The sequence below is a fragment of the Oncorhynchus tshawytscha genome, linkage group LG01 (assembly GCF_018296145.1).
Source record: "Oncorhynchus tshawytscha isolate Ot180627B linkage group LG01, Otsh_v2.0, whole genome shotgun sequence".
In the NCBI taxonomy this organism is placed as follows: Eukaryota; Metazoa; Chordata; class Actinopteri; order Salmoniformes; family Salmonidae; genus Oncorhynchus; species Oncorhynchus tshawytscha.
The window spans coordinates 82561432-82586378 of NC_056429.1; the positions used below are offsets into that span (position 1 = coordinate 82561432).

A 24947-nucleotide genomic window follows, 5' to 3' on the forward strand; every position below is an offset into this window, starting at 1 on the left:
AATTGAATGCACAAGGCATTTGAAATAGTTCTAAATAGTATTTGAACCCAGGTCTGCACTCTACCACTCACTGGTAGATTAGAAAAGGGTGTGTGTGTGTGTGTGTGTGTGTGTGTGTGTGTGTGTGAGTGTGTGTGTGTGAACATCACTCACTGGTAGAAGTCAGCTTTCTTCACGGCCTCCTCACATCTCTTCAGTGTTGTGCTGTGTTGGTTCTGTAAGGACTGCAGGTCCACCATGGCCTTCATACACTGCAGCTTCAGATGCTCGTAGTCCTGGCCTGACTTGGTGTTGGGCCTGGTTCTCACACACGCACACACAAATGGATGCACACACACACACACGAGAGATGACAGAAAAGAGTGACGTATCAGTACCAAGCCCCCAGGAGCAGATTAAAGTGCAGAACACTATGGTGTGGGTGTGTGGTTATGAGAGAGGTGGGGACGAGTAGCTTCATTCAAAATACATACTCTTGTTTAATGTTTTAACAGAGTTGCTGAGCTCACAAAATGTGGATCCCATTTAGCGTCGCCTTTTTTTGCCTTTACTTCTCTGCTTCTGGCGGTAGAGTGACTTTGGAGAAATAAAGAGGTGGTCATCCCTGGTGAGGGTGTTATCTGTTGGCTGAGGGTGGTCATCCCTGGTGAGGGTGTTATCTGTTGGCTGAGGGTGGTCATCCCTGGTGAGGGTGTTATCTGTTGGCTGAGGGTGGTCATCCCTGGTGAGGGTGTTATCTGATGGCTGAGGGTGGTCATCCCTGGTGAGGGTGTTATCTGTTGGCTGAGGGTGGTCATCCCGTGGTGAGCGTGTTATCTGTTGGCTGAGGGTGGTCATCCCGTGGTGAGCGTGTTATCTGTTGGCTGAGGGTGGTCATCCCGTGGTGAGCGTGTTATCTGTTGGCTGAGGGTGGTCATCCCGTGGTGAGCGTGTTATCTGTTGGCTGAGGGTGGTCATCCCGTGGTGAGCGTGTTATCTGTTGGCTGAGGGTGGTCATCCCGTGGTGAGCGTGTTATCTGTTGGCTGAGGGTGGTCATCCCGTGGTGAGGGTGTTATCTGTTGGCTGAGGGTGGTCATCCCGTGGTGAGCGTGTTATCTGTTGGCTGAGGGTGGTCATCCCTGGTGAGCGTGTTATCTGTTGGCTGAGGGTGGTCATCCCTGGTGAGGGTGTTATCTGTTGGCTGAGGGTGGTCATCCCTGGTGAGGGTGTTATCTGTTGGCTGAGGGTGGTCATCCCTGGTGAGGGTGTTATCTGTTGGCTGAGGGTGGTCATCCCGTGGTGAGCGTGTTATCTGTTGGCTGAGGGTGGTCATCCCGTGGTGAGCGTGTTATCTGTTGGCTGAGGGTGGTCATCCCTGGTGAGGGTGTTATCTGTTGGCTGAGGGTGGTCATCCCTGGTGAGGGTGTTATCTGATGGCTGAGGGTGGTCATCCCTGGTGAGGGTGTTATCTGTTGGCTGAGGGTGGTCATCCCGTGGTGAGCGTGTTATCTGTTGGCTGAGGGTGGTCATCCCGTGGTGAGCGTGTTATCTGTTGGCTGAGGGTGGTCATCCCGTGGTGAGCGTGTTATCTGTTGGCTGAGGGTGGTCATCCCGTGGTGAGCGTGTTATCTGTTGGCTGAGGGTGGTCATCCCGTGGTGAGCGTGTTATCTGTTGGCTGAGGGTGGTCATCCCGTGGTGAGCGTGTTATCTGTTGGCTGAGGGTGGTCATCCCGTGGTGAGCGTGTTATCTGTTGGCTGAGGGTGGTCATCCCGTGGTGAGCGTGTTATCTGTTGGCTGAGGGTGGTCATCCCGTGGTGAGCGTGTTATCTGTTGGCTGAGGGTGGTCATCCCTGGTGAGGGTGTTATCTGATGGCTGAGGGTGGTCATCCCTGGTGAGGGTGTTATCTGTTGGCTGAGGGTGGTCATCCCGTGGTGAGCGTGTTATCTGTTGGCTGAGGGTGGTCATCCCGTGGTGAGCGTGTTATCTGTTGGCTGAGGGTGGTCATCCCGTGGTGAGCGTGTTATCTGTTGGCTGAGGGTGGTCATCCCGTGGTGAGCGTGTTATCTGTTGGCTGAGGGTGGTCATCCCGTGGTGAGCGTGTTATCTGTTGGCCGAGGGTGGTCATCCCGTGGTGAGCGTGTTATCTGTTGGCTGAGGGTGGTCATCCCTGGTGAGGGTGTTATCTGTTGGCTGAGGGTGGTTATCCCGTGGTGAGGGTGTTATCTGTTGGCTGAGGGTAGTCATCCTGTGGTGAGGGTGTTATCTGTTGGCTGAGGGTGGTCATCCCTGGTGAGGGTGTTATCTGTTGGCTGAGGGTGGTCATCCCGTGGTGAGGGTGTTATCTGTTGCCTGAGGGTGGTCATCCCGTGGTGAGGGTGTTATCTGTTGGCTGAGGGTGGTCATCCCGTGGTGAGCGTTTTATCTGTTGGCTGAGTGTCTGTCTAGAACGGTTCTAAGTGATGTCAGGCAAGTACATCGCCTGCCTCTGTAGTGAGTCCTGTTCCTACAGTAGCTATAGTGCTTCTGTCTCTTATTATATTGGAATAATCCACCCCCATCGAAGGTGGTCCCAGGTGAAGGCCAGGCTCTGTCTATAGTGAGGGTTGTAGGGAAAGGGTTCCCTAACTTCCAGCATTGAGGAACATCCAGTGCAAAAGCACTGTTCATGACACAAACTGTTCACACGCCTCTTGTTGGCGGACAGAACATTTTGCATCAGTTATCAACACACAAATATCATACCACCCCCCCAAAAAATGCTAACCTCCCGTTATTATAATGGTGAGAGGTTAGCATGTCTTGGGGGTATGGTATTTGTGCGTCTAACTATCTCACTCATCATTATTCACGATTCATTCAGGACTATCTGTAACCATGGTAGCGTCCACATTAATGTGTTTAGAAACATATTCTATTCTTATTTACAATAAAAGCGACTCCAAAATGACACAATACATTATTTACCATTCATTTCTATTGGGCACAAAATAATCTGAAACACAACCAAAACAAACAGAAAATGCATCCAACTAAATTGTAGAGCCCACCACTCTAGGGGGGCATCCCACAGTTTGGGAATCCCCGGTGTAGAGTAGTGTAACTGCAATATCTACAGCGGTTCTGTCTCTACCAAGAGTTCTACTGTACCTGCAGTCATCGAAGGTGGTGCCGGGCGAGGACAAGGCCAGGCGTTTACGCAGCTCGTCCCTCTCGCGGGTCACCTGTCTCAGCTGGAACAGAACCGCCTCCATCTTCTCACTCATCTGACCGTGGCGGTTCTCCATATGGGCTGGAGGAGGGGACGAGGCTTGACCCATGGTACCTGTCACAGTCAGACTGTCACTGATGGCTAGGGCCCTTACACCGACATAGATGATGTGAAGTGCATAGGGCAATAGGGTCCATTTGGGATTGGGCCTCAGAAGACATAAGAAGATTCAAGGCAAAAATTGAGACAGAGATCGCTCTTTCTGCAGTCAGCATACCACAGGTGGCAAGGGCCCTTACCCGACATAGGCCCAATCCCAAATCGACCCCTAAACCCTCCTCCCTGCCCTACGCACTTGTGGAGATCTGAGAGGATTTGATTTGTATAAGTAGTGTGGTGAAAGTTACCTCCACCTAGCCCACCAAAGGTCAAGACGAAGCTATAACTATATTGTTTATTAGGCTGCACCTGTCAAATCCTCTCAGATCTCCAGAAGCGCATAGATGTCGATTTGGAGGACTCTTGAGGCAACATTGGAAATTGAGAGTGCTTGTGTCATACTTCATGAAATACATAAGCCAAACCATCCAAAGTAAAGTAGCACATCGTTATTATGAATAATGTGACAACAATAATCAACCATCCAGGGGGAAAAATGTGGCACATGACGTCTTCATGACTACGTTTAAAGGGGCAACCTGGGATTTAAACAATAACAAAGCGGACACACTGTTTTTTAACTAAGATCGAGGCAGTTAGGAGCTGAAGTCTTTAAGAACCAATGGCTACATACCATTCATTTGGATGTAACAATCCCAAATGGCCCCTTTAACCGTTGACTTGTGAGTGTAATCAGTCCAACACTCCAGCCATGTCTCAATTCATTAAATCAAAGGGCCTATGTTGCAGTGTTGACATAAACAAAACAGCTCTATATGTTTTCTTTCTGGACCTCTGACTGAAGACAACAACAAGCACCACAACAGAGTCCTGCGTCCCTCTCCTCTTTCAGTAGCTCTGCCCTGCAGGGCAATCCCTCTGGCCTCCACCCAAATGACACCTTATTCCCTATATAGTGCACTACTTGTGACCAGGCCCCATAGGGCTCTGGTAAAATGTAGTGCACCATGTAGGGAATAGGGTGCCATTTGGTACACAGCCTCTATCTCTCTCCCTCAGAGAGAGAATGGCTCAATGAAAACCATTCTGGGGGGTTGGTGGGTTGCTTTTGTAAATCCTTTCACATCTGTGTAATCACTTGTTTGTGCTGCCTGAAAGTCAGAAATAGCATGCTGTCTGGTTGGTTAGCCAGTTCTCTGGACCACATTCACCTAGTTTCCTAATCCGTAAGAACGATACATTTATATTCAAACATTCATACTACTACAGGATTTTTCCAGAAATCCTAGTTGGAGGATTCCGGATTTCCTGTTTATTTCCGCCTGAGTCCAGGAATATTCCAACTTGAGTTTCTAGCAAACCTGGGAATTTTGCAACCCTACTACTGCCAAAAGAGAGAAACCCATCCAGGCTCACCTGCACTACTGAGGGAAGTGCTGCTTTCAGAGTCAGATGGCATGGTAGACAAAACACTGTAGGTGGACCCTGCCAAACAGGACACAAAGACATTAAAGTCAGTCCATTTACATCCTTACTGATCAACAAAACAAAAATGTGTCTGGAAGTTGACTAATTCAAACATGTAACTGTAACTAATCTGATGTATGTAAGAAGTGTGTTGTACCGGCCTGCCTGTTTTGTGTTTGTGATTCAATAAAATGTTTGATATTCAACATAAAAATAAACGGAAATGTGTATTTTTGCTGTCTGTGAAATCCCAACGCTGTTGACACCACACATTTATAGTGACATTCATTAATCATGCTCTGATTACATCAGCACCTTGGGTGTGATAAAAGTGCTTCACAAATTAAATGTATTATCATTATTATCTATAGTACCGTAGCCTACTGTAGTATTGTGCCTCAATGCTGTGTATTACTCAGTGACTAACTACACTACACAGGCTTGGTTGAGTTTAAAGGGGTTATTCATAGATCAGTAAGAGACTTTGGTTCAACTTCAGATGAGAGACAGATGAGAGACAGACAGACGACAGGCAGACAACAGACAGACAGAGGACAGACAACCAGACGACAGGCAGACAACAGACAGACAGAGGACAGGCTTTGGTCGGGTCTGACAGAAGAGCCAGAGCACACGCCATCGACATCCAGATGACATACAACTCTGTTGAAGGGACAATCTGCAGTACAAACAACAACAAAGTGGACACCCCACCACTGTTTGGGTAAACAGCTGAGGGATAGGAGCAATGTACCCACTCTCAAATGAATAGAGCTAAGGATGCAAGGTGGGACCATGGACTTACCAAGGTCGGAGGTTATACAGTGTTTGTTTACAATTACATTGTTTCCAAACAACGGAGCATGCTTATATTTTGGTTCTGATGTGGTACGACAGTTTAACTAAGCTAATGAGGCATTAATAAGTTATATTCTTGGTGCATACATTTTTGCACTTAAATGCATGATATTATATTCACTTAATTACTTATCTATTGTTGTTGCATTGTCTTGAAGGTGAACTTGCAAGAAAGCATTTCGTTGCATTATGTACTCTACATATATCATGTGTATATAACTAATACAAATTGAAGAGACAGAATCATTAGATCACTTGTTTTGGTACTGCTTGTTTTTGGTCACTGGTTCAGGAGTAGCTGAAGAATTACAACATTTATCTGAAGCTAACACTGCAAATAGCACTGCTGGGTGATTTGAAAAGTCGTAGTCAATCGATCAATAATATAATAATACTCTTAGCGAAATCTGTAGAAGCTATGAGAATAGAAAGGTTCAAAGGTTTTGTGAAACATCACAGCACGTTGAAAAGTATATGGCATGGATGGTGTTCAGAGATGTATGGGAGGGGTTGAGTGTATCTGTAGGGTTAGACTAAAAATAACAAAAAAACAAGATGAACAATGTAAAATATACTGTCCGTAGAATGTAAATAGTATGTTTAGGCTGGAAGTAGAAGTATTGTTGTCCATTAGTTTACTCCAATTATAAAGAAGGAATGCAGAAACCGCTCCGCTATTTCCTGGTTTCTAAAACTCAAATAGTTTGCCTAATATCAGTTTATGTGACAAAATAAGATAGTATAGTGTAGAGAATCATTGTACCATCTAAACTGCTGTGAAATATATTCAACTTGCTTTCAATGAAAATGACAGATCCTTAACTCCCATTTCTATGTGAATTTGGTCACCAAAAAGTTACATATTGCCCCTTTAAAAAATAAATATATTTACAAATAAAGTCAAGGAGTCGGAAAGTGTTCAGACCCCTTGACTTTCCCCACATTTTGTTACATTACAGTCTTACTCTAAATTTGCTTAAATAAAAAATGTTCCTCAGCAATCTACACAAAATATCCCATTGTAAAAAACAGAAATAATTTATTTACATGAGTATTCAGATCCTTTGCTATGAGACTCGAAATTGAGCTCAGGTGCATCCTGTTTCCATTGATCATCCATGAGATGTTTCTACAACTTGATTGGATTCCAACTGTGGTAAATTCAATTGATTTGACATGATTTGGAAAGGCACATACTTGTCTATATAAGGTCCCACAGTTGACAGTGCATGTCAGAGCAAAAACCAAGACATGAGGTCGAGACAGGATTGTGTCGAGGCACAGATCTGGGGAAGTGTACCAAAGAAATGTCTGCAGCAAGACCACAGTGGCCTCCATCATTCTTAAATGGAAGAAGATTGGAACCACAAAGACTCTTCCTAAAGCTGGCCGCCCGGCCAAACTGAGCAATCGGGGGAGTAGGGCCTTGGTTACGGAGGTGACCGTGAACCCGATGGCCACTCTGACAGAGCACCAGAGTTCCTCTCTGAAGATGGGAGAACCTTCCAGAAGGACAACCATCTCTGCAGCACTCCACCAATCAGGCCTTTATGGTAGAGTGGCCAGACGGAAGCCACTCCTCAGTAAAAGGCACATGACAGCCCGCTTGGAGTTTGTCAAAAGGCACCTAAAGACTCAGACCATGAGAAACAAGATTCTCTGGTCTGATGAAACCAAGATTGAACTCTTTGGCCTGAATACCAAGTGTCACGTCTTGAGGGAACCTGGCATCATCCCTACAATGAAGCATGGTGGTGGCAGCATCATGGTGTGGGGATGTTTTTCAGACGCAGGGACTGGAAGACTAGTCAGGATCAAGGGAAAGATGAATGGAGCAAAATACAGAGAAATTCTTGATGAAAAGCGCTCTGGAGCAGGTTAGGACCTCAGACTGGGGCGAAGGTTCACCTTCCAACAGGACAATGACCCTAAGCACACAGCCAAGACAGCGCAGGAGTGGCTTTGGGACAAGTCTCTGAATGTCCTTGAGTGGCCCAGCCAGAACTTGAACCCGATCAAACATCTCTGGAGAGACCTGAAAAATAGTTGTGCAGCAATGCTCCCCATCCAACATGACAGAGCTTGAGAGGATCTGCAAAGAATGGGAGAAACACCCCAAATATATGTGTACCAAGCTTGTAGCGTCATACCCAAGAAGACTCTATGCTGTAATCGCTGCCAAAGGTGAATCAACAAAGTACTGAGTAAAGGGTCTGAATACTGAAAACGTATACATTTGCAAGCATTTCTACAAACTTGTCTTTGCTTTGTCTTTATGAGGTATTACGTGTAGATTGATAAGGGAAAAAACAAATTATTCAATTTTAGAATAAGGCTGTAACGTAACAAAATGTGGAAAAGGTCAAGGGGTCTGAATATTTTCTGAATGCACTGTATAGGGGATTGACAATGATGCAGACAATTACATTGATAGAAGCCACAATCTGCAATATTAAAGCTGATCTACCCACTACATTGTTTTGTTGAATAATAATAATAATAATAATAATAATAATAATAATAAAACTTCATATCATTCATTTAAGTTTTTTTTTTAAATATACCAATTGCAGATTGCCCCTTTAAAGCCACAAGCATCCATAACCCCCTGGCCTGTCACCCAGCACAACACAAAGCCTTAGCACATTCATTAACTTCTACTTGGCTCCAGGATGGAAGAGAACAGCTGATAGAACAGTTTTTTTTAGCAACTTCTGGCCATGATGTAAGGCATACCTACTACTCAAGTCAAAAAGAGCCAGCCAGGGTGACAAACGGTTCTATTTACCCACATCCCAGCAAGAGCACTATATCAATGCCTCTATGGCAACGTTCCCACTAGCTATAGGAGACTGTGGTTTGATTAAAACTAAGCAGAGAAAGAGAGAGAGAGAGAGAGAGAGAGAGAGAGAGAGAGAGAGAGGAAAAAGAGAGAGTCCAGAGAGAGAGAGAGATCCCAGGCTTACAGTACAGAGTCTTTTCCCCCAGCCAGCAGAATAGTGAAAGAAAAGAGGGATGTGCCTGAGGACCAGAACAGAACAGAGACATCCATCCCCATGGATCAAGTCCGCTTTGTTCTCTACAGCTTGAGTTTCCCATCAGTCTGTTTGAGGCTGTGTCCCAAATGGCACCATACTCCCTATAGTGCACTGCTTTTGGCTAAAGCCCATGAGTGCCCATGAGGCCCTGTTCAAAAGAATGCACTACATAGGGAATAGGGTGCCATTTCAGACCCAGCCTGAGAGTGTCACAATGGGCAAGGTCCACGCCTCACTCACTTTCTGGCTTCTTGGAAACCATGTGACATTATCTGGAACTTTACTGCTGCAGTAGCTGGGATAGCTAGTGTGTGTGTGTGTGTGTGTGTGTGTGTGTGTGTGTGTGTGTGTGTGTGTGAGTGTGTGCGCCTGTCCTACCTCGTTTGTAACTCATTTGTGTTGATTACTTTGCCACAGCAGAGCAGCTGTGCTCTTCCCTGAACCGGGCGATAAAATGTTCAGATCAGTGGCAGTCTGTGCTGTTTAAGATGAGGGAGGACAATTTATTTAAAACATTTATGAGCATGGCATTATTTCTATTACAGCATTTTGGACACTCATTAATTTTCCATTCACCAAGCTCGATGTAACATCGATAGGTTTAGGCTATTATATGATACTTGAATTTTCCCTATACCCATCATGAGGTTAATACTAGCCTACGAATCTAAGTTTATAACCTACGTGCAAAGGTAGAGAGACAAATTGGAATAATCAAGGTGACAAACAGTGACACATTCAATACCGCCTTGCATAATCCTGCCGGTATCTAGCTGATCTGGGGTGTAATCATTAGTCCAAACAGTTGCAAACGAGAGTTTCTATTGAACAAATTCAGGTAGGCTTATCCACACTTCATTCTGTTTACTTCCATTCAAGAAAAGTTTTTCACCTGCACACACAGTAAATTTTCATTGCAGCCACATACAAACAGCATCATCACTTTCCTCGTTGTATAATTCCTTCTCGGATCTACACCCTCTCCTCCTCTCACCTTCTCCCTTCGAGTATGGACTTCGGTGGACAACAAAACAGCTGTCTGTGACGAGGCAAAAATAAAATTATTCCACGCCAAACCTTCATAACATAACCGCTAAGCGCTACATAGCCTACATCGTTGTCACCATATTAACATCATAGTCAACATAGCTAATAGAACTAAGGTGTTAGTAAACATTCTACAATCACACCGTACAGTGTACAGCAAGCAGTTTAACAGTTACACTGGCTGGCCCTGGTATTTTGTCAAGGCAGCAGCTACTCTTCAAGGGGTCCAGAAACATTAAGGCAGTTATATACAATATTACATGACATTACATTTCAAAATACTTTTCACAACAGATTAAGTGTTTTTGCTCAAGCCACTACTCTACTACCACATACCTACAATACAAGATCCATGTGTACATGTGTGTAGAGTGCATGTCTTGTCATGTGTATGTGTAAGTGTGTGTCTTTGCCTGTGTGTGTGTGTGTGTGTGTGTGTGTGTGTGTGTGTCTCTTCAGTCCCCACAGTTCCATAAGTTGTATTTTTATCAGTTTTTTTATCTGATTCTGCTACTTGCATCAAGTTACCTGATATGGAATAGAGTTCCATGTAGCCATGACTCTATGTAGTACTGAGCACCTCCCATAGTCTGTTTTGAAAATGACATCAACTTTCTCCAGTCCCAACAACATCAAACTGTTTTAGAGACTGAGAGACAGTGTCTGGTATTGCTCCAGTCCTAACAACATCAAACTGTTTTAGAGACTGAGAGACAGTGTCTGATAGTGCTCCAGTTCTCTCTGTCAGAATAAGCAACAGAGGACTTGGAAAGCAGATCAGCTCCTGTAGCAATGGCACTATGATTATTGTGAGTAACCTAATTTGTGTTGCTTATCTCCCCCTTCTAGTGAATTACAAACTGTCATCTCCTACCATTCTGATAGAAGTGGTGAAAGTAAAAGTTGCAGGTTACATTATTATATTCTGAGAGAGCAACTTGGTATAATATATCCTGAAACGACTGTCAAAAAACATGGTTGTAACTTTAATTTGTTTGTTATTCCATTGGTTACCTCTAGGCAGATCCCACAAGGGCCGAGTGGCCCACATTCATTGAATATGGCACCTGTAAATGAGTAATCACAAGTAAAACCTTTCTCGTGAATGACCTCATTACTGAGCGCAAAGTTGATTGCATGTTTCTCACTGAAACATGGCAGTCTTCAGACTGTAGTGCTGCTGTTATTGAAGCCTTCCGCCAGACTACAGCTTTTCATATTCTATCAGCCTCTATTTTTACTAATGCTCTCAGCTATAAGGACATTTTATTTGGCGAATACTGTTTAAATGTCAGCCACGCGTGCTGGCCTTAACCCTGTATAGGCCACCAAAGCACTACCCCACTTTCTTTACTGATTTCTCTGAACTATTGGCTATTGTCCTTGAGAACTATGATATAAATCATTGTGTTGGGTGATTTTAATATTCATGTTGGCAAAGAGACTGATTCCAAGGCCATTGAATTCATGAATCATTTGTGCTCTATGGACTTTATCTAACAAATTACTGGACCCACCCATAACCGCAGCCATAGTCTGGACCTGGTTATTACCTTGGGGCTTTCCATTGACAAACCCTCTATTGCTGATGTTGCTTTATCTAATCCCACTGTGTATTTTTTACCAACTTGTTGCCCATAGCACAGGGTAATACGGAAAGCATTATTAAGACTATCTGAATTTGCTACAGATTTTATTGAGTGTGTGAACAATACTCCATCATCTATTCTGCCTTCCACTTTGATGAGTTAGTTGATAACTTTAATAACAAATTAAGGGCAACTATTAATGCCATAGCTTCAGTAAAGTTGAAAAACACCACATCCAAAACGGAGAGCCCCTTGGATAAGTGAGGAAACTAATAAATTAAAGAGAAATTGCAGAAAGGCAGAGCGGAAGTGGAGAAAGTCAAAGTTGCAGGTTACATTATTATATTCTGAGAGAGCAACTTGGCATAATATATTCTTGACCACTCATAATCAGAATAATTAGGGAGGGCTCATCTCAACCATTGATGTCCTGATAAATCCTACCCCCGCAAACCTGTGAACTTTCCTCCACATCTAAATGTGATGAGTTTGCTGCATATTTCAGAGATAAGGTAGGCTGGATATCAGTCAAGCAAGACCTGATGAGAAGTTTGATGATATGTGCCCTAGCAAAGCCACTACGGATTTATTTTGCTCAGGAAAGTGATATCACAACTTAAACCTTCTACCTGCCTTCTCCATCCTATCCCCAACACCTTCTTCAAACGAGTTTGTATTTGCATATCAGAAGAAGTGCATGCTATTGTTAATCACTCCCTGATCACAGGCAATTTCCCTACTGCACTAAAAACTGCTATGGTGAAACCCCTTCTGATGAAAAGTAATCTAGATTCTTCAGCTCTTAACAATTTTCAGGCAATCTCCAACCTTCCATTCTTAAGCAGAATTCGGGAGAAATTTGTTTCCAAATAGCTAAATACATTTTTAAGTGACAACTGTATTTTTAAAAAAATCCAATCTGGATTTCATGCCCACTACAGCACCGAGATGGCGTTAGTTAAAGTGGTAAATTATCTTAGAGCCAATACAGATGCCAAACAGCTCTCTGTCCTTGTACTCTTGGATTGAAGTGCTGCATTCGACACTGTTGACGATGATGCCCTTCTGGACACACTGGAGAAGTGGGTTGGCCTCTCCGGTCCTTTTCCAAATTGGTTTAGGACCTATTTAACCGGTCAAGAGTTTTTTTCACCCTTGGTGAACATAACTCAGAGAAAATACATATCAACGTGGCATTTCACAAGGTTCAATTTTGGGTCCGGAACTGGTCAGTTTATATACAGTACCAGTCAAAGTTTGGACACACCTACTCATTCAAGGGGGTTTCTTTATTTTTACTATTTTCTACATTGTAGAATAATAGTGAAGACATCAAAACTATGAAATAACACATGGAATCAGGTAGTAACCAAAAAAGCGTTCAACAATTCAAAATATATTTTATATTTGAGATTCTTCAAAGTAGCCACCCTTTTCCTTGATGACAGCTTTGCACACTCTTGGCATTCTCTCAACCAGCTTCACCAGGCATGCTTTTCTAACAGTCTTGAAGGAGTTCCACATATGCTGAGCACTTGTTGGCTGCTTTTCCTTCACTCTGCGATCCAACTCATCCCAAACCATCTCAATTGAGTTGAGGTCAGGTGATTGTGGAGGCCAGGTCATCTGATGCAGCACTCAATCACTCTCCTTAGTGAAATAGCCCGGAGGTGTGTTGTAGGTCATTGTCCTGTTGAAAAACAAACGATAGTCACACTAATCTCAAACCAGATGGGATGGCATATTGCTGCAGAATGCTGTGGTAGCCATGCTGGTTTAGTGTGCTTTGAATTCTAAATAAACCACAGACAGTGTCACCATCAAAGCACCCCCACACCCTCACACCTCCTCCTCCATGCTTCTCAGTGGGAACCACACATGCAGAGATCATACGTTCATCTACTCTGCGTCTCACAAAGACACGGCAGTTGGAACCAAAAATCTCAAATGTGGACTCATCAGACCAAAGGACAGATTTCCAATGGTCTAATGTCCATTGCTCATGTTTCTTGGCCCAAGAAAGTCTCTTCTTTTTGTTGGTGTCCTTTAGTACTGATGCAGCAGTTCAACCATGAAGGCCTGATTCACTCAGTCTCCTCTGAACAGTTGATGTTGAGATGTGTCTGCTCCTTGAACTCTGAAGCATTTATTTGGGCTGCAATTTCTGAGGCTGGTAACCCTGTGGCAGTCCTCATGAGAGCCAGATTCATCATAGCGCCTGATGGTTTTTGCGACTGCACTTGAAGAAACTTTAAAAGTTCAAGAAATTTTCCGGATTGACTGAACTTCATGTCTTAAAGTAATGATGGACTGTCGTTTTTCTTACCAAACGCATTAAGGAGGAAAGAATACCAAAAATGTACTTTTAACAAGGCACAGTTGTTAATTGAAATGCATTCCAGGTGACTACATCATGAAGCTGGTTGAGAGAATGAGAAGAGCGTACAAAGTTATCATCAAGGCAAAGGGTGGCTACTTTGAAGAATCTCAAATATAAAACATATTTTTGATTTGTTTAACACTTTTTGGTTTTTGGTTACTACATGATTCCATCCATATTATTTCATAGTGTTGAGGTCTTCACTATTATTCTACAGTGCCTTGCGAAAGTATTCGGCCCCCTTGAACTTTGCGACCTTTTGCCACATTTCAGGCTTCAAACATAAAGATATAAAACTGTATTTTTTTGTGAAGAATCAACAACAAGTGGGACACAATCATGAAGTGGAACGACATTTATTGGATATTTCAAACTTTTTTAACAAATCAAAAACTGAAAAATTGGGCGTGCAAAATTATTCAGCCCTTTACTTTCAGTGCAGCAAACTCTCTCCAGAAGTTCAGTGAGGATCTCTGAATGATCCAATGTTGACCTAAATGACTAATGATGATAAATACAATCCACCTGTCTGTAATCAAGTCTCCGTATAAATGCACCTGCACTGTGATAGTCTCAGAGGTCCGTTAAAAGCGCAGAGAGCATCATGAAGAACAAGGAACACACCAGGCAGGTCCGAGATACTGTTGTGAAGAAGTTTAAAGCCGGATTTGGATACAAAAAGATTTCCCAAGCTTTAAACATCCCAAGGAGCACTGTGCAAGCGATAATATTGAAATGGAAGGAGTATCAGACCACTGCAAATCTACCAAAACCTGGCCGTCCCTCTAAACTTTCAGCTCATACAAGGAGAAGACTGATCAGAGATGCAGCCAAGAGGCCCATGATCACTCTGGATGAACTGCAGAGATCTACAGCTGAGGTGGGAGACTCTGTCCATAGGACAACAATTAGTCGTATATTGCACAAATCTGGCCTTTATGGAAGAGTGGCAAGAAGAAAGCCATTTCTTAAAGATATCCATAAAAAGTGTTGTTTAAAGTTTGCCACAAGCCACCTGGGAGACACACCAAACATGTGGAAGAAGGTGCTCTGGTCAGATGAAACCAAAATTGAACTTTTTGGCAACAATGCAAAACGTTATGTTTGGCGTAAAAGCAACACAGCTCATCACCCTGAACACACCATCCCCACTGTCAAATATGGTGGTGGCAGCATCATGGTTTGGGCCTGCTTTTCTTCAGCAGGGACAGGGAAGATGGTTAAAATTGATGGGAAGATGGATGGAGCCAAATACAGGACCATTCTGGAAGAAAACCTGATGGAGTCTGCAAAAGACCTGAGACTGGGACGGAGATTTGTCTTCCAACAAGACAATGATCCAAAACATAAAGCAAAATCTACAATGGAATGGTTCAAAAATAAACATATCCAGGTGTTAGAATGGCCAAGTCAAAGTCCAGACCTGAATCCAATCGAGAATCTGTGGAAAGAACTGAAAACTGCTGTTCACAAATGCTCTCCATCCAACCTCACTGAGCTCGAGCTGTTTTGCAAGGAGGAATGGGAAAAAATGTCAGTCTCTCGATGTGCAAAACTGATAGAGACATACCCCAAGCGACTTACAGCTGTAATCGCAGCAAAAGGTGGCGCTACAAAGTATTAACTTAAGGGGGCTGAATAATTTTGCACGCCCAACTTTTTCAGTTTTTGATTTGTTAAAAAAGTTTGAAATATCCAATAAATGTCGTTCCACTTCATGATTGTGTCCCACTTGTTGTTGATTCTTCACAAAAATATATAGTTTTATATCTTTATGTTTGAAGCCTGAAATGTGGCAAAAGGTCGCAAAGTTCAAGGGGGCCGAATACAATTACTTTCGCAAGGCACTGTACATTGTAGAAAATAGTAAAAATAAAGAAAAACCCTGGAATGAGTAGGTGTGTCCAAACTTTTGTATGTATGTTACCCCTTAGCAGTGTTATCAGAAAGCACAGCATTGATTTTCACTGCTACACAGGCGATACACAACTGTACATTTCTGTGTCATCAGAAGATTTTAGCTCCACGGATAAATTATTAGACTGTATTAGTGATTTAAATATGTGGATGGCTCACAACTTCCTCCAGCTAAATCAAGACAAGACCGAGGTACTTATTGTTAGAGCCAACGTACAGAGAGATAATCTGGCCGCACATTTGAAGTCATGAAGATAAAACACCAGGTAAAAAACCTGGGTGTTAGTTTAGATTCTGAACTCAATTTCGAATCGTACATTAGGAATATGACCGAAATAACTTTTTACTACTTGGAGGATCATTGCCAATGTGCGGCCATTTCTCTCCCAGGCTGATACAGAGACTATTCCATGCTTTTATAACAAGTGTCATCAGACTACTGTAAAGGCCCTTTACTGGCCCAAATACTTTTGACATTATCGATCATAGTCTGCTGCTGGAAAAACGTATGTGTTATGAATTTGCACCCCCTGCTATATTGTGGATAAAGAGTTACCTGTCTAACGGAACACAGAAGGTGTTCATTAATGGAAGCCTCTCTGGACTTGGGGACTGTGAAGAGCTTTCTGTGTACATCCAAGGGCCAGCCGTACTGCCCTGTTCTGAGCCAATTGCAATTTTCCTAAGTCCTTTGTTGATAGTGTTGTTAAAAAGGTAGGGCAGTGCTTTATTATGGACATACTTCTCTCCATCTTAACTACTGTTGTATTAAATATATAGTGTTGAGTCATCCGCATACATCACACTCTGGCAAAGCCAGTGGCAACTCATTAGTACAGATAGAAAAAAGTAATGGGCCTAGACAGCTGCCCTGGGGAATTCCTAATTCTACCTGGATTATGCTGGAAAGGCTTCCATTAAAGTTCACCCTCTGTGTTCTGTTAGACTCTGTAGCCACAATGTAGAAGCTGGTGTAAAGCCATACGTTTTTCCAGCAGCAGACTTTCAGCGATAATGTCAAAAGCCGCAACAAAGTCTAACAAAACAGCTCCCACAATCTTTCTATCATCAATTTCTCTCAGCCAATCAGTCATTTCAAATCAATTCAAATTTTATTTGACACATGCACCGAATACAACAGGTGTAGGTAGACCTCACCTGAAGAGCCCTCTTCAGGTGAGATGCTTACTTACAAGCCCTTAATGCTTACTTACACGCCCTTAATAAAATATTTACAAAATAAACTAAAGTAAAAAATAATAAAAAGTAACACAATAAAATAACAATAACGAGGCTATATACAGGGGGTACTAGTACCGAATCAATGTGTGGGGGTACAGGTTAGTCGAGATAATTTGTACATGTAGGTATAAGTAATGTGACTATGCATGGATAATAGACAGCAGTGTAAAAACAAATGGAAGGGGTGGAGTGTCAATGTAAATAATCTGGGTGGCCATTTGATTAATTGTTCAGCAGTCTTATGGCTTGGGGGTAGAAGCTGTTAAGGGGCCTTTGGGTCCTAGACTTGGCGCTCTGGTACTGTTGCCATGCGGTAGCAGAGAGAACAGTCTATGACAATTTTTGGGGCCTTCCTCTGACACCGCCTAGTGTATATGTCCTGGATTGCAGGAAGCTTGGCCCCGGTGATGTACTGGGCCGTATGCACTACCCTCTGTAGCCAAGCAGTTGCCATACCAGGCATTGATGTAACCGGTCAGGATGCTCTCGATGGTGCAGCTGGGGCCCAATGCCAAATATTTTCAGTCTCCTGGGGGGGGAAAGGTGTTGTCGTGCCCTCTTCAGGACACGGTCTTGGTGTGTTTGGACCATGATAGTTCGTTGGTGATGTGGACTCCAAAGGAACTTGAACCTCTCAATCCGCTCCACTACAGCCCCGTTGATGTTAATGGCGGTCTAACGGCCCACTTTTTCCTGTACTCCACGATCAGCTCCTTTGTCTTGCTCACATTGAGGGAGAGGTTGTTGTCCTGGTACCACACTGCCAGGTCTCTGACCTCCTCCCTATAGGCTGTCTCATCGTTGTCGGTGATCAGGCCTACCACTGTTGTGTCGTACAAGAAGGGAATAAGCACGCACCCCTGAGGGGCACCAGTGTTGAGGATCAGCGTGCCAGGTGTGTTGCGGCCTACCCTTACCACCTGGGTGCGGCCCGTCAGGAAGTCCAGGATCCAGTTGCAGAGGGAGGTGTTTAGTCCCTGGGTCCTTAGCTTAGTGATGAGCTTTCTGGGTACTACAGTGTTGAACGCTGAGCTGTAGTTAATGAACAGCATTCTCACATAGGTGTTCCTTTTGTCCAGGTGGTAAAGGGCCATGTGGGGTGTGATTGAGATTAAGTCCTCTGTGGGGCAGTATGCAAATTGGAGTGGGTCTAGGGTTTCCGGGATGATGGTGTTGATGTGAGCCAAGACCAGCCTTTCAAAGCATTTCATGGCTACCGAAGTGGTAATTTAGGCAGGTTACCTTCGCTTTCTTAGGCACAGGGACTACGGTGGTATGTTTGAAACATGTATTACAGACTCGGACAGGGAGAGGTTGAAAATGTCTGTGAAGACACATGCTAATTGGTCCTCACATGCTTTGAGTATATGTCCTGTTAAACCGGTCTGGCCCTGCGGATTTATGAATGTTCACATGTTTAAAAGGTCTGGCTCACATCGGCTACGGAGAGCATAATCACACAGTCATCCAGAACCGCTGGTGCTCATGCATGCTTCAGTGTTGCTTGCCTCGAAGTGAGCATAAAAGGCATCTAACTCCTCTGGTAGGCTTGCGTCACTAGGCAGCTTACAGCTGGGTTTCCCTTTGTAGTCCGTAATAGTTTTCAAACACTGCCACATCCAATGAGTGTCAGAGCCGGTGTAGTAGGATTCAATCTTAATCCTGTATTGACGCTTTGCCTGCTTGATGGTTCGTCTGAGGGCGTAGTGGGATTTCTTATAAGCGTCTGGATTAGTGTCCCGCTCCACGAAATCAGCAGCTCTAGCCTTTAGCTCTATGCGGCTGTTGCCTGTAATCCATGGCTTCTGGTTGGGATATGTACGTACGGTCACTGTGGGGATGACAGTGACTGTACTTATTGATGAAGCCGGTGACTGAGGTGGTGTACTCCTCAATGTCATTGGATGAATCCTGGAACATATTCCAGTCTGTGCTAGCAAAACAGTCATGTAGCATAGCATCTGCGTCATCTGACCATTGATGTAAGTGTCGTGCATGTTGAATGTCCTTCCCTATAAGCATGCTGGAAGTCTGTTGTCAATTTGTTTGTATCTGGTCAAACACCACTTTCCAAATGTTTACAAAGGGTTGATAACAAGCTGATTGGTCGGCTATTTCAGCCAGTAAAAGGGGGCTTTTACAACTCTTCTGTAGCGGAATGACTTTTGCTTCCCTCCAGGTCTGAGGGCACACACTTTCTTCTAGGCTTATATTGAAGATATGGCAAATAGGAATGACAATAACGTCCACTATTGTCCTCAGTAATTTTCCAGGTTGTCAGACCCAGGTTACTTGTCCATTTTTTCACCTCTTCCACACTCACTCTTCAGAAATAAAAATTACAATGCTTGTCTTTTATAATTTGGTCAGTTATATTTGGATTTGTAGTGTCGGCATTTGCTGCTAGTGTCGGCATTTGCAGCATTTGCTGCTAAGATTGTAAATCTTGCCGATTAAAAAAAATCATTAAAGTAGGCAATATCAGTGGGTTTTGTGATGAATGAGCCATCTGTTTCAATGAACGATGGAGCTGAGTTTGCCTTTTTTCCCCAAAATTTCATTTAAGGTACTCCAAAGCTTTTTACTTTCATACTTTATATAATTTATCTTTATTTCATAGTATATTTTATATATTTAAAAAAAAGTTTTGTCACATGATTTATACATTTTCAGTACATTTGCCAAACGGTCACGCAGACAGTCATTCCTTTTGCCTCAACCATAACATTTTTCTTAATGGGTGCGTGTGTATTAGTAACTAGTAACTTCAAGTGCAGCATCTGGTTGCTCCTCATTACACACCACAGACGAGCAAATATTCTTTACATAATTAACAGGAATCACTACAAAACTTATTATATGACCTATTATACACTATATTAGGCACAGCCTTTGGAACTTTGGTTTTCCTAGATATGGCTACTATATTGTGATCGCTACATCCAATGGATTTGAATACTGCTTTAGAGAAGATTTCTGCAGCATTAGTAAAGATGTGATCAATACATGTTGATGATTTCATTCCTGTGCTGTTTGTAAATACCCTGATAAGTTAACTGATTACCTGAACCAGGTTGCATGCACTGGTAACAGTTTAAAGCTTTATCTTGAGTGGGCAGGTTAATGAAAGCCAGTCAATATTAAGGTCACACAGAAAATATACCTCTGTTGATATCAAGCATTTTACATATATCATCCAGATACTGACTGGTACCACTTGGTAGTCTATAGCAGCTTCCCACAAGAATGGGCTTTAGGTGAGACAGGGGAACCTGTAGCCATATTACTTCAACAGCATTTAACATGAGATCCTCTTTAAGCTTTACAGGAAATAGGCAGCAACACCGCCCCCATTCCCATTTCTGTCTTTTCTGTAGATGTTATAGCCATGTATTGCTACCAGTGTATCATCAAAGGTACTATCTAAGTCGGTTTCAAAGATAGTCAGAATATTAATGTAATTTGTTACTAGCAAGTTATTGATTTCTTGAACCTCGTTTATTAGGCTACATATGTTAATGTGGGCTATTTGTTGCACTTTCCTGGGATGCTTGATTGTTTTTATTGCTTTACTGGTAGGCTTATCAGAAGTAGACATGACAATGTTATTTATGTTTGAGCCGATTGTGCTTCCAACTAGGGCACACCGCCCCATTGTTAACAGTATAACTGTGGTTCATAGGCACATGATTGCTGTATACAATGGCTGTAGGAACGACAGATGCATTCAGGGAGTTAGAGGGACATAAATTAGGTCACTTACATTGTGACTTTCAAAGCTCCTGGGATAATGTACATTTACTGCAGCATTACTACAATTCAGCGACACAATGGCAGGGATTATCTGAGCTGGGCTTGTATGATTGATAAATCATTGTCTCAACTCCGCCTTGTGTGGACAGAGTCCAGGAGCCACGATGATTTGGATGGACTCCATTATCTTCTGTTTCCAGAAGGTGTCAAAGTTATCTATAAAAGTTATTCCAACAGAGATAGTAATCTTTTAGCCAGGAGTGTAATGCCAGTAGCCTGCTGAATCTTTTACACCCAAGGCCCAATAATGGTACAGGGCCTGAAATAATTGGCTGCTTTTTGGAATCTTTCAGAGCTTGAATCAGTTCTTTAAAATACATTTTCAGCAGTTCCGAGCTAGTCCTCCTAATGTTGTTTAATCCCATATGGACTACGACAGCGTCAGCTCCCGGCAGCTGTCTCAGAACAGTCGGAAGCAGCCTTATAATGTCCTGTACTCGTGCTCCAGGATAGCACAGGGTTTTTGCCCTGGTTTTTGCCCTTTCTTACCATGGAGCTGCTGATGACGACAGCTTGTCCAATGGCCGAGGAGGTCCAGCCATTATTTCGCCTCGAGTGGTTTCACAAACCCCTAAAGAACCGAAGGGTGGTGGGGCCCGATGGACCCGAGCCAGCTGTAGTATCCATCATGGATGATGAATGGGCTGGAGACTTAGACAGGCTCATGGTCTGATGAGGGGGAGTTCTGAGGATCTGAATCCGAGGAAGAAGCCACCAGAGAGGGAGACAGAAGGCGCAGGTACCTCCATTTTGAATCGGAAGCCCCCAGGGAAAAAGGCGCCGAAACCTCTGGATCCAGGGCAGCAAATGGTTTCTCATCTGTTTCCGATCTGGCCTTACCTTCGCCTGGTGGCAATAAATTAATACAACCGAAAGCATACCTGAAAGCCACTGCCTGTTCACCCCGCTGTCATCCAGAAGGCGAGGTCAGTACAGGTGCATCAAAGCTGGGACCGAGAGACTGAAAAACAGCTTCTATCTCAAGGCCATCAGACTGTTAAACAGCCACCACTAACATTGAGTGGCTACTGCCAACACACTGTCAATGACACTGACTCTACTCCAGCCACTTTAATAATGGGAATTGATGGGAAATGATGTAAATATATCACTAGCCACTTTAAACAATGCTACCTTATATAATGTTACTTACCCTACATTATTCATCTCATATGCATACGTAGATACTGTACTCTATATCATCGACTGCATCCTTATGTAATACATGTATCACTAGCCACTTTAACTATGCCACTTGGTTTACATACTCATCTCATATGTATATACTGTACTCGATATCATCTACTGTATCTTGCCTATGCTGCTCTGTACCATCACTCATTCATATATCCTTATGTACATATTCTTTATCCCCTTACACTGTGTATAAGACAGTAGTTTTTTTTTTTGGAATTGTTAGTTAGATTACTTGTTCGTTATTACTGCATTGTCAGAACTAGAAGCACAAGCATTTCGCTACACTCGCATTAACATCTGCTAACCATGTGTATGTGACAAATAAAATTTGATTTGATTTGATTTGAAGCTTACCTTGACTTGGAAGAGTTCCAGTGTTGGATAGCCTTAGCCAGCTAGCTAACATACAGTGCCTTGCGAAAGTATTCGGCCCCCTTGAACTTTGCGACCTTTTGCCACATTCCAGGCTTCAAACATATAGATATAAAACTATATGTTAGTATTTTTTTGTGAAGAATCAACAACAAGTAGGACACAATCATGAAGTGGAACGACATTTATTTGATATTTCAAACTTTTTTAACAAATCAAAAATTAAAAAATTGGCGTGCAAAATTATTCAGCCCCTTTACATTCAGTGCAGCAAACTCTCTCCAGAAGTTCAGTGAGGATCTCTGAATGATCCAATGTTGACCTAAAGGACTAATGATGATAAATACAATCCACCTGTGTGTAATCAAGTCTCCGTATAAATGCACCTGCACTGTGATAGTCTCAGAGGTCCGTTAAAAGCGCAGAGAGCATCATGAAGAACAAGGAACACACCAGGCAGGTCCGAGATACTGTTGTGAAGAAGTTTAAAGGATACAAAAAGATTTCCCAAGCTTTAAACATCCCAAGGAGCACTGTGCAAGCGATAATATTGAAATGGAAGGAGTATCAGACCACTGCAAATCTACCAAGACCTGGCCGTCCCTCTAAACTTTCAGCTCATACAAGGAGAAGACTGATCAGAGATGCAGCCAAGAGGCCCATGATCACTCTGGATGAACTGCAGAGATCTACAGCTGAGGTGGGAGACTCTGTCCATAGGACAACAATCAGTCGCATATTGCACAAATCTGGCCTTTATGGAAGAGTGGCAAGAAGAAAGCCATTTCTTAAAGATATCCATAAAAAGTGTTGTTTAAAGTTTGCCACAAGCCACCTGGGAGACACACCAAACATGTGGAAGAAGGTGCTCTGGTCAGATGAAACCAAAATTGAACTTTTTGGCAACAATGCAAAACGTTATGTTTGGCGTAAAAGCAACACAGCTCATCACCCTGAACACACCATCCCCACTGTCAAACATGGTGGTGGCAGCATCATGGTTTGGGCCTGCTTTTCTTCAGCAGGGACAGGGAAGATGGTTAAAATTGATGGGAAGATGGATGGAGCCAAATACAGGACCATTCTGGAAGAAAACCTGATGCAGTCTGCAAAAGACCTGAGACTGGGACGGAGATTTGTCTTCCAACAAGACAATGATCCAAAACATAAAGCAAAATCTACAATGGAATGGTTCAAAAATAAACATATCCAGGTGTTAGAATGGCCAAGTCAAAGTCCAGACCTGAATCCAATCGAGAATCTGTGGAAAGAACTGAAAACTGCTGTTCACAAATGCTTTCCATCCAACCTCACTGAGCTCGAGCTGTTTTGCAAGGAGGAATGGGAAAAAATGTCAGTCTCTCGATGTGCAAAACTGATAGAGACATACCCCAAGCGACTTACAGCTGTAATCGCAGCAAAAGGTGGCGCTACAAAGTATTAACTTAAGGGGGCTGAATAATTTTGCACGCCCAATTTTTCAGTTTTTGATTTGTTAAAAAAGTTTGAAATATCCAATAAATATCGTTCCACTTCATGATTGTGTCCCACTTGTTGTTGATTGTTCACAAAAAAATACAGTTTTATATCTTTATGTTTGAAGCCTGAAATGTGGCAAAAGGTCGCAAAGTTCAAGGGGGCCGAATACTTTCGCAAGGCACTGTAAATAGCATTCCTCTCGGTTTGAGCCGGGTGTTTGAGTAAACTAAATGAGCTAACTACATTAGCTAGCTAAGTCAGTGAAAGTGAAAAACAAATACAATGAAATATAGCTAGCTTGCTCTCTCTGCTGCTTCTCCTTAATTTTAAAATAAATGAATTTGTTAAAAACTGTTCAACTACTGACTTTCTCTCTCTTTGAGTGAACTACTCATCACATTTTATGTACTGCAGTGCTAGCTAGCTGTAGCTTATGCTTTCAGTACTAGATTCGATCTCTGATCCTTTGATTGGGTGGAAGAGATGTCAGTTCATGCTGAGGACGTCCTCCGGAAGTCGTCATAATTACTGTGTAAGTCTATGGAAGGCGGTGAGAACCATGAGCCTCCTAGGTTTTGTACTGAATTCAATGTACCCAGAGGAGGACGGAAATAGCTAGCACCCCATGGTGCTACTCTACTGAGTGCTGCTGAGGTTGCTGTAGACCTTCATTGCAAAACAGTGTGTTTTTAAAAAATCAACAAAAAATATATGTTTCTGTACTGAATTTAATAATGCAATACTAAATAAAATCAACATTTGCTGGTCGCGTGCACAGATTTGCAGATGTTATCGCAGATGTAGCCAAATGCTTGTGTTTCTAACTCCAACAGTGCAGTAATAATACCTAGCTATACAAAACACTATGCACATTATCCAAAAAGTAAAAACAAAGAAATTAAGAAATATCAAGCAACGAGCAATGTCAGAGTCCAGAATATAAATATATAAACACACATTAGAGAGTATGATGGGGTGTTTCGACATGGTCAGTATATGAATAGAAAATGTGTGTACAACAGTAGTTTTATGGGACGAGCCATGACTAGAATACAAAATATACATATAAAGTGGATAAAACAGTATGTAAACCTCATTAAAGTGACCAGTGACCAATTACTCTATGTAAAGTGCCTTCAGAAAGTATTCACACCCCTTTATTTTTCCCACATTTTGTTGTGTTACAGCCTGAATTTAAAATGGATTAAAACTAGATCCATTTGTTGTCACTGGCCTA

General features: G+C 42.8%; 1 protein-coding gene across 1 annotated transcript in view; it reads right to left on the minus strand.

Annotated features, from left to right (window-relative positions):
• LOC112261115 (disks large homolog 5-like) overlaps nucleotides 1-24947 on the minus strand; it is a 135064-nt gene that overhangs the window by 82243 nt on the left and 27874 nt on the right. Inside the window, exons 2-4 of the mRNA XM_042328398.1 lie at nucleotides 4728-4796; nucleotides 3131-3305; nucleotides 154-297 (exon numbers count right to left, since the gene is read on the minus strand). Coding sequence (XP_042184332.1) covers nucleotides 154-297; nucleotides 3131-3305; nucleotides 4728-4796 — 388 coding nt within the window. The remainder of the gene's footprint in view (nucleotides 1-153; nucleotides 298-3130; nucleotides 3306-4727; nucleotides 4797-24947) is intronic.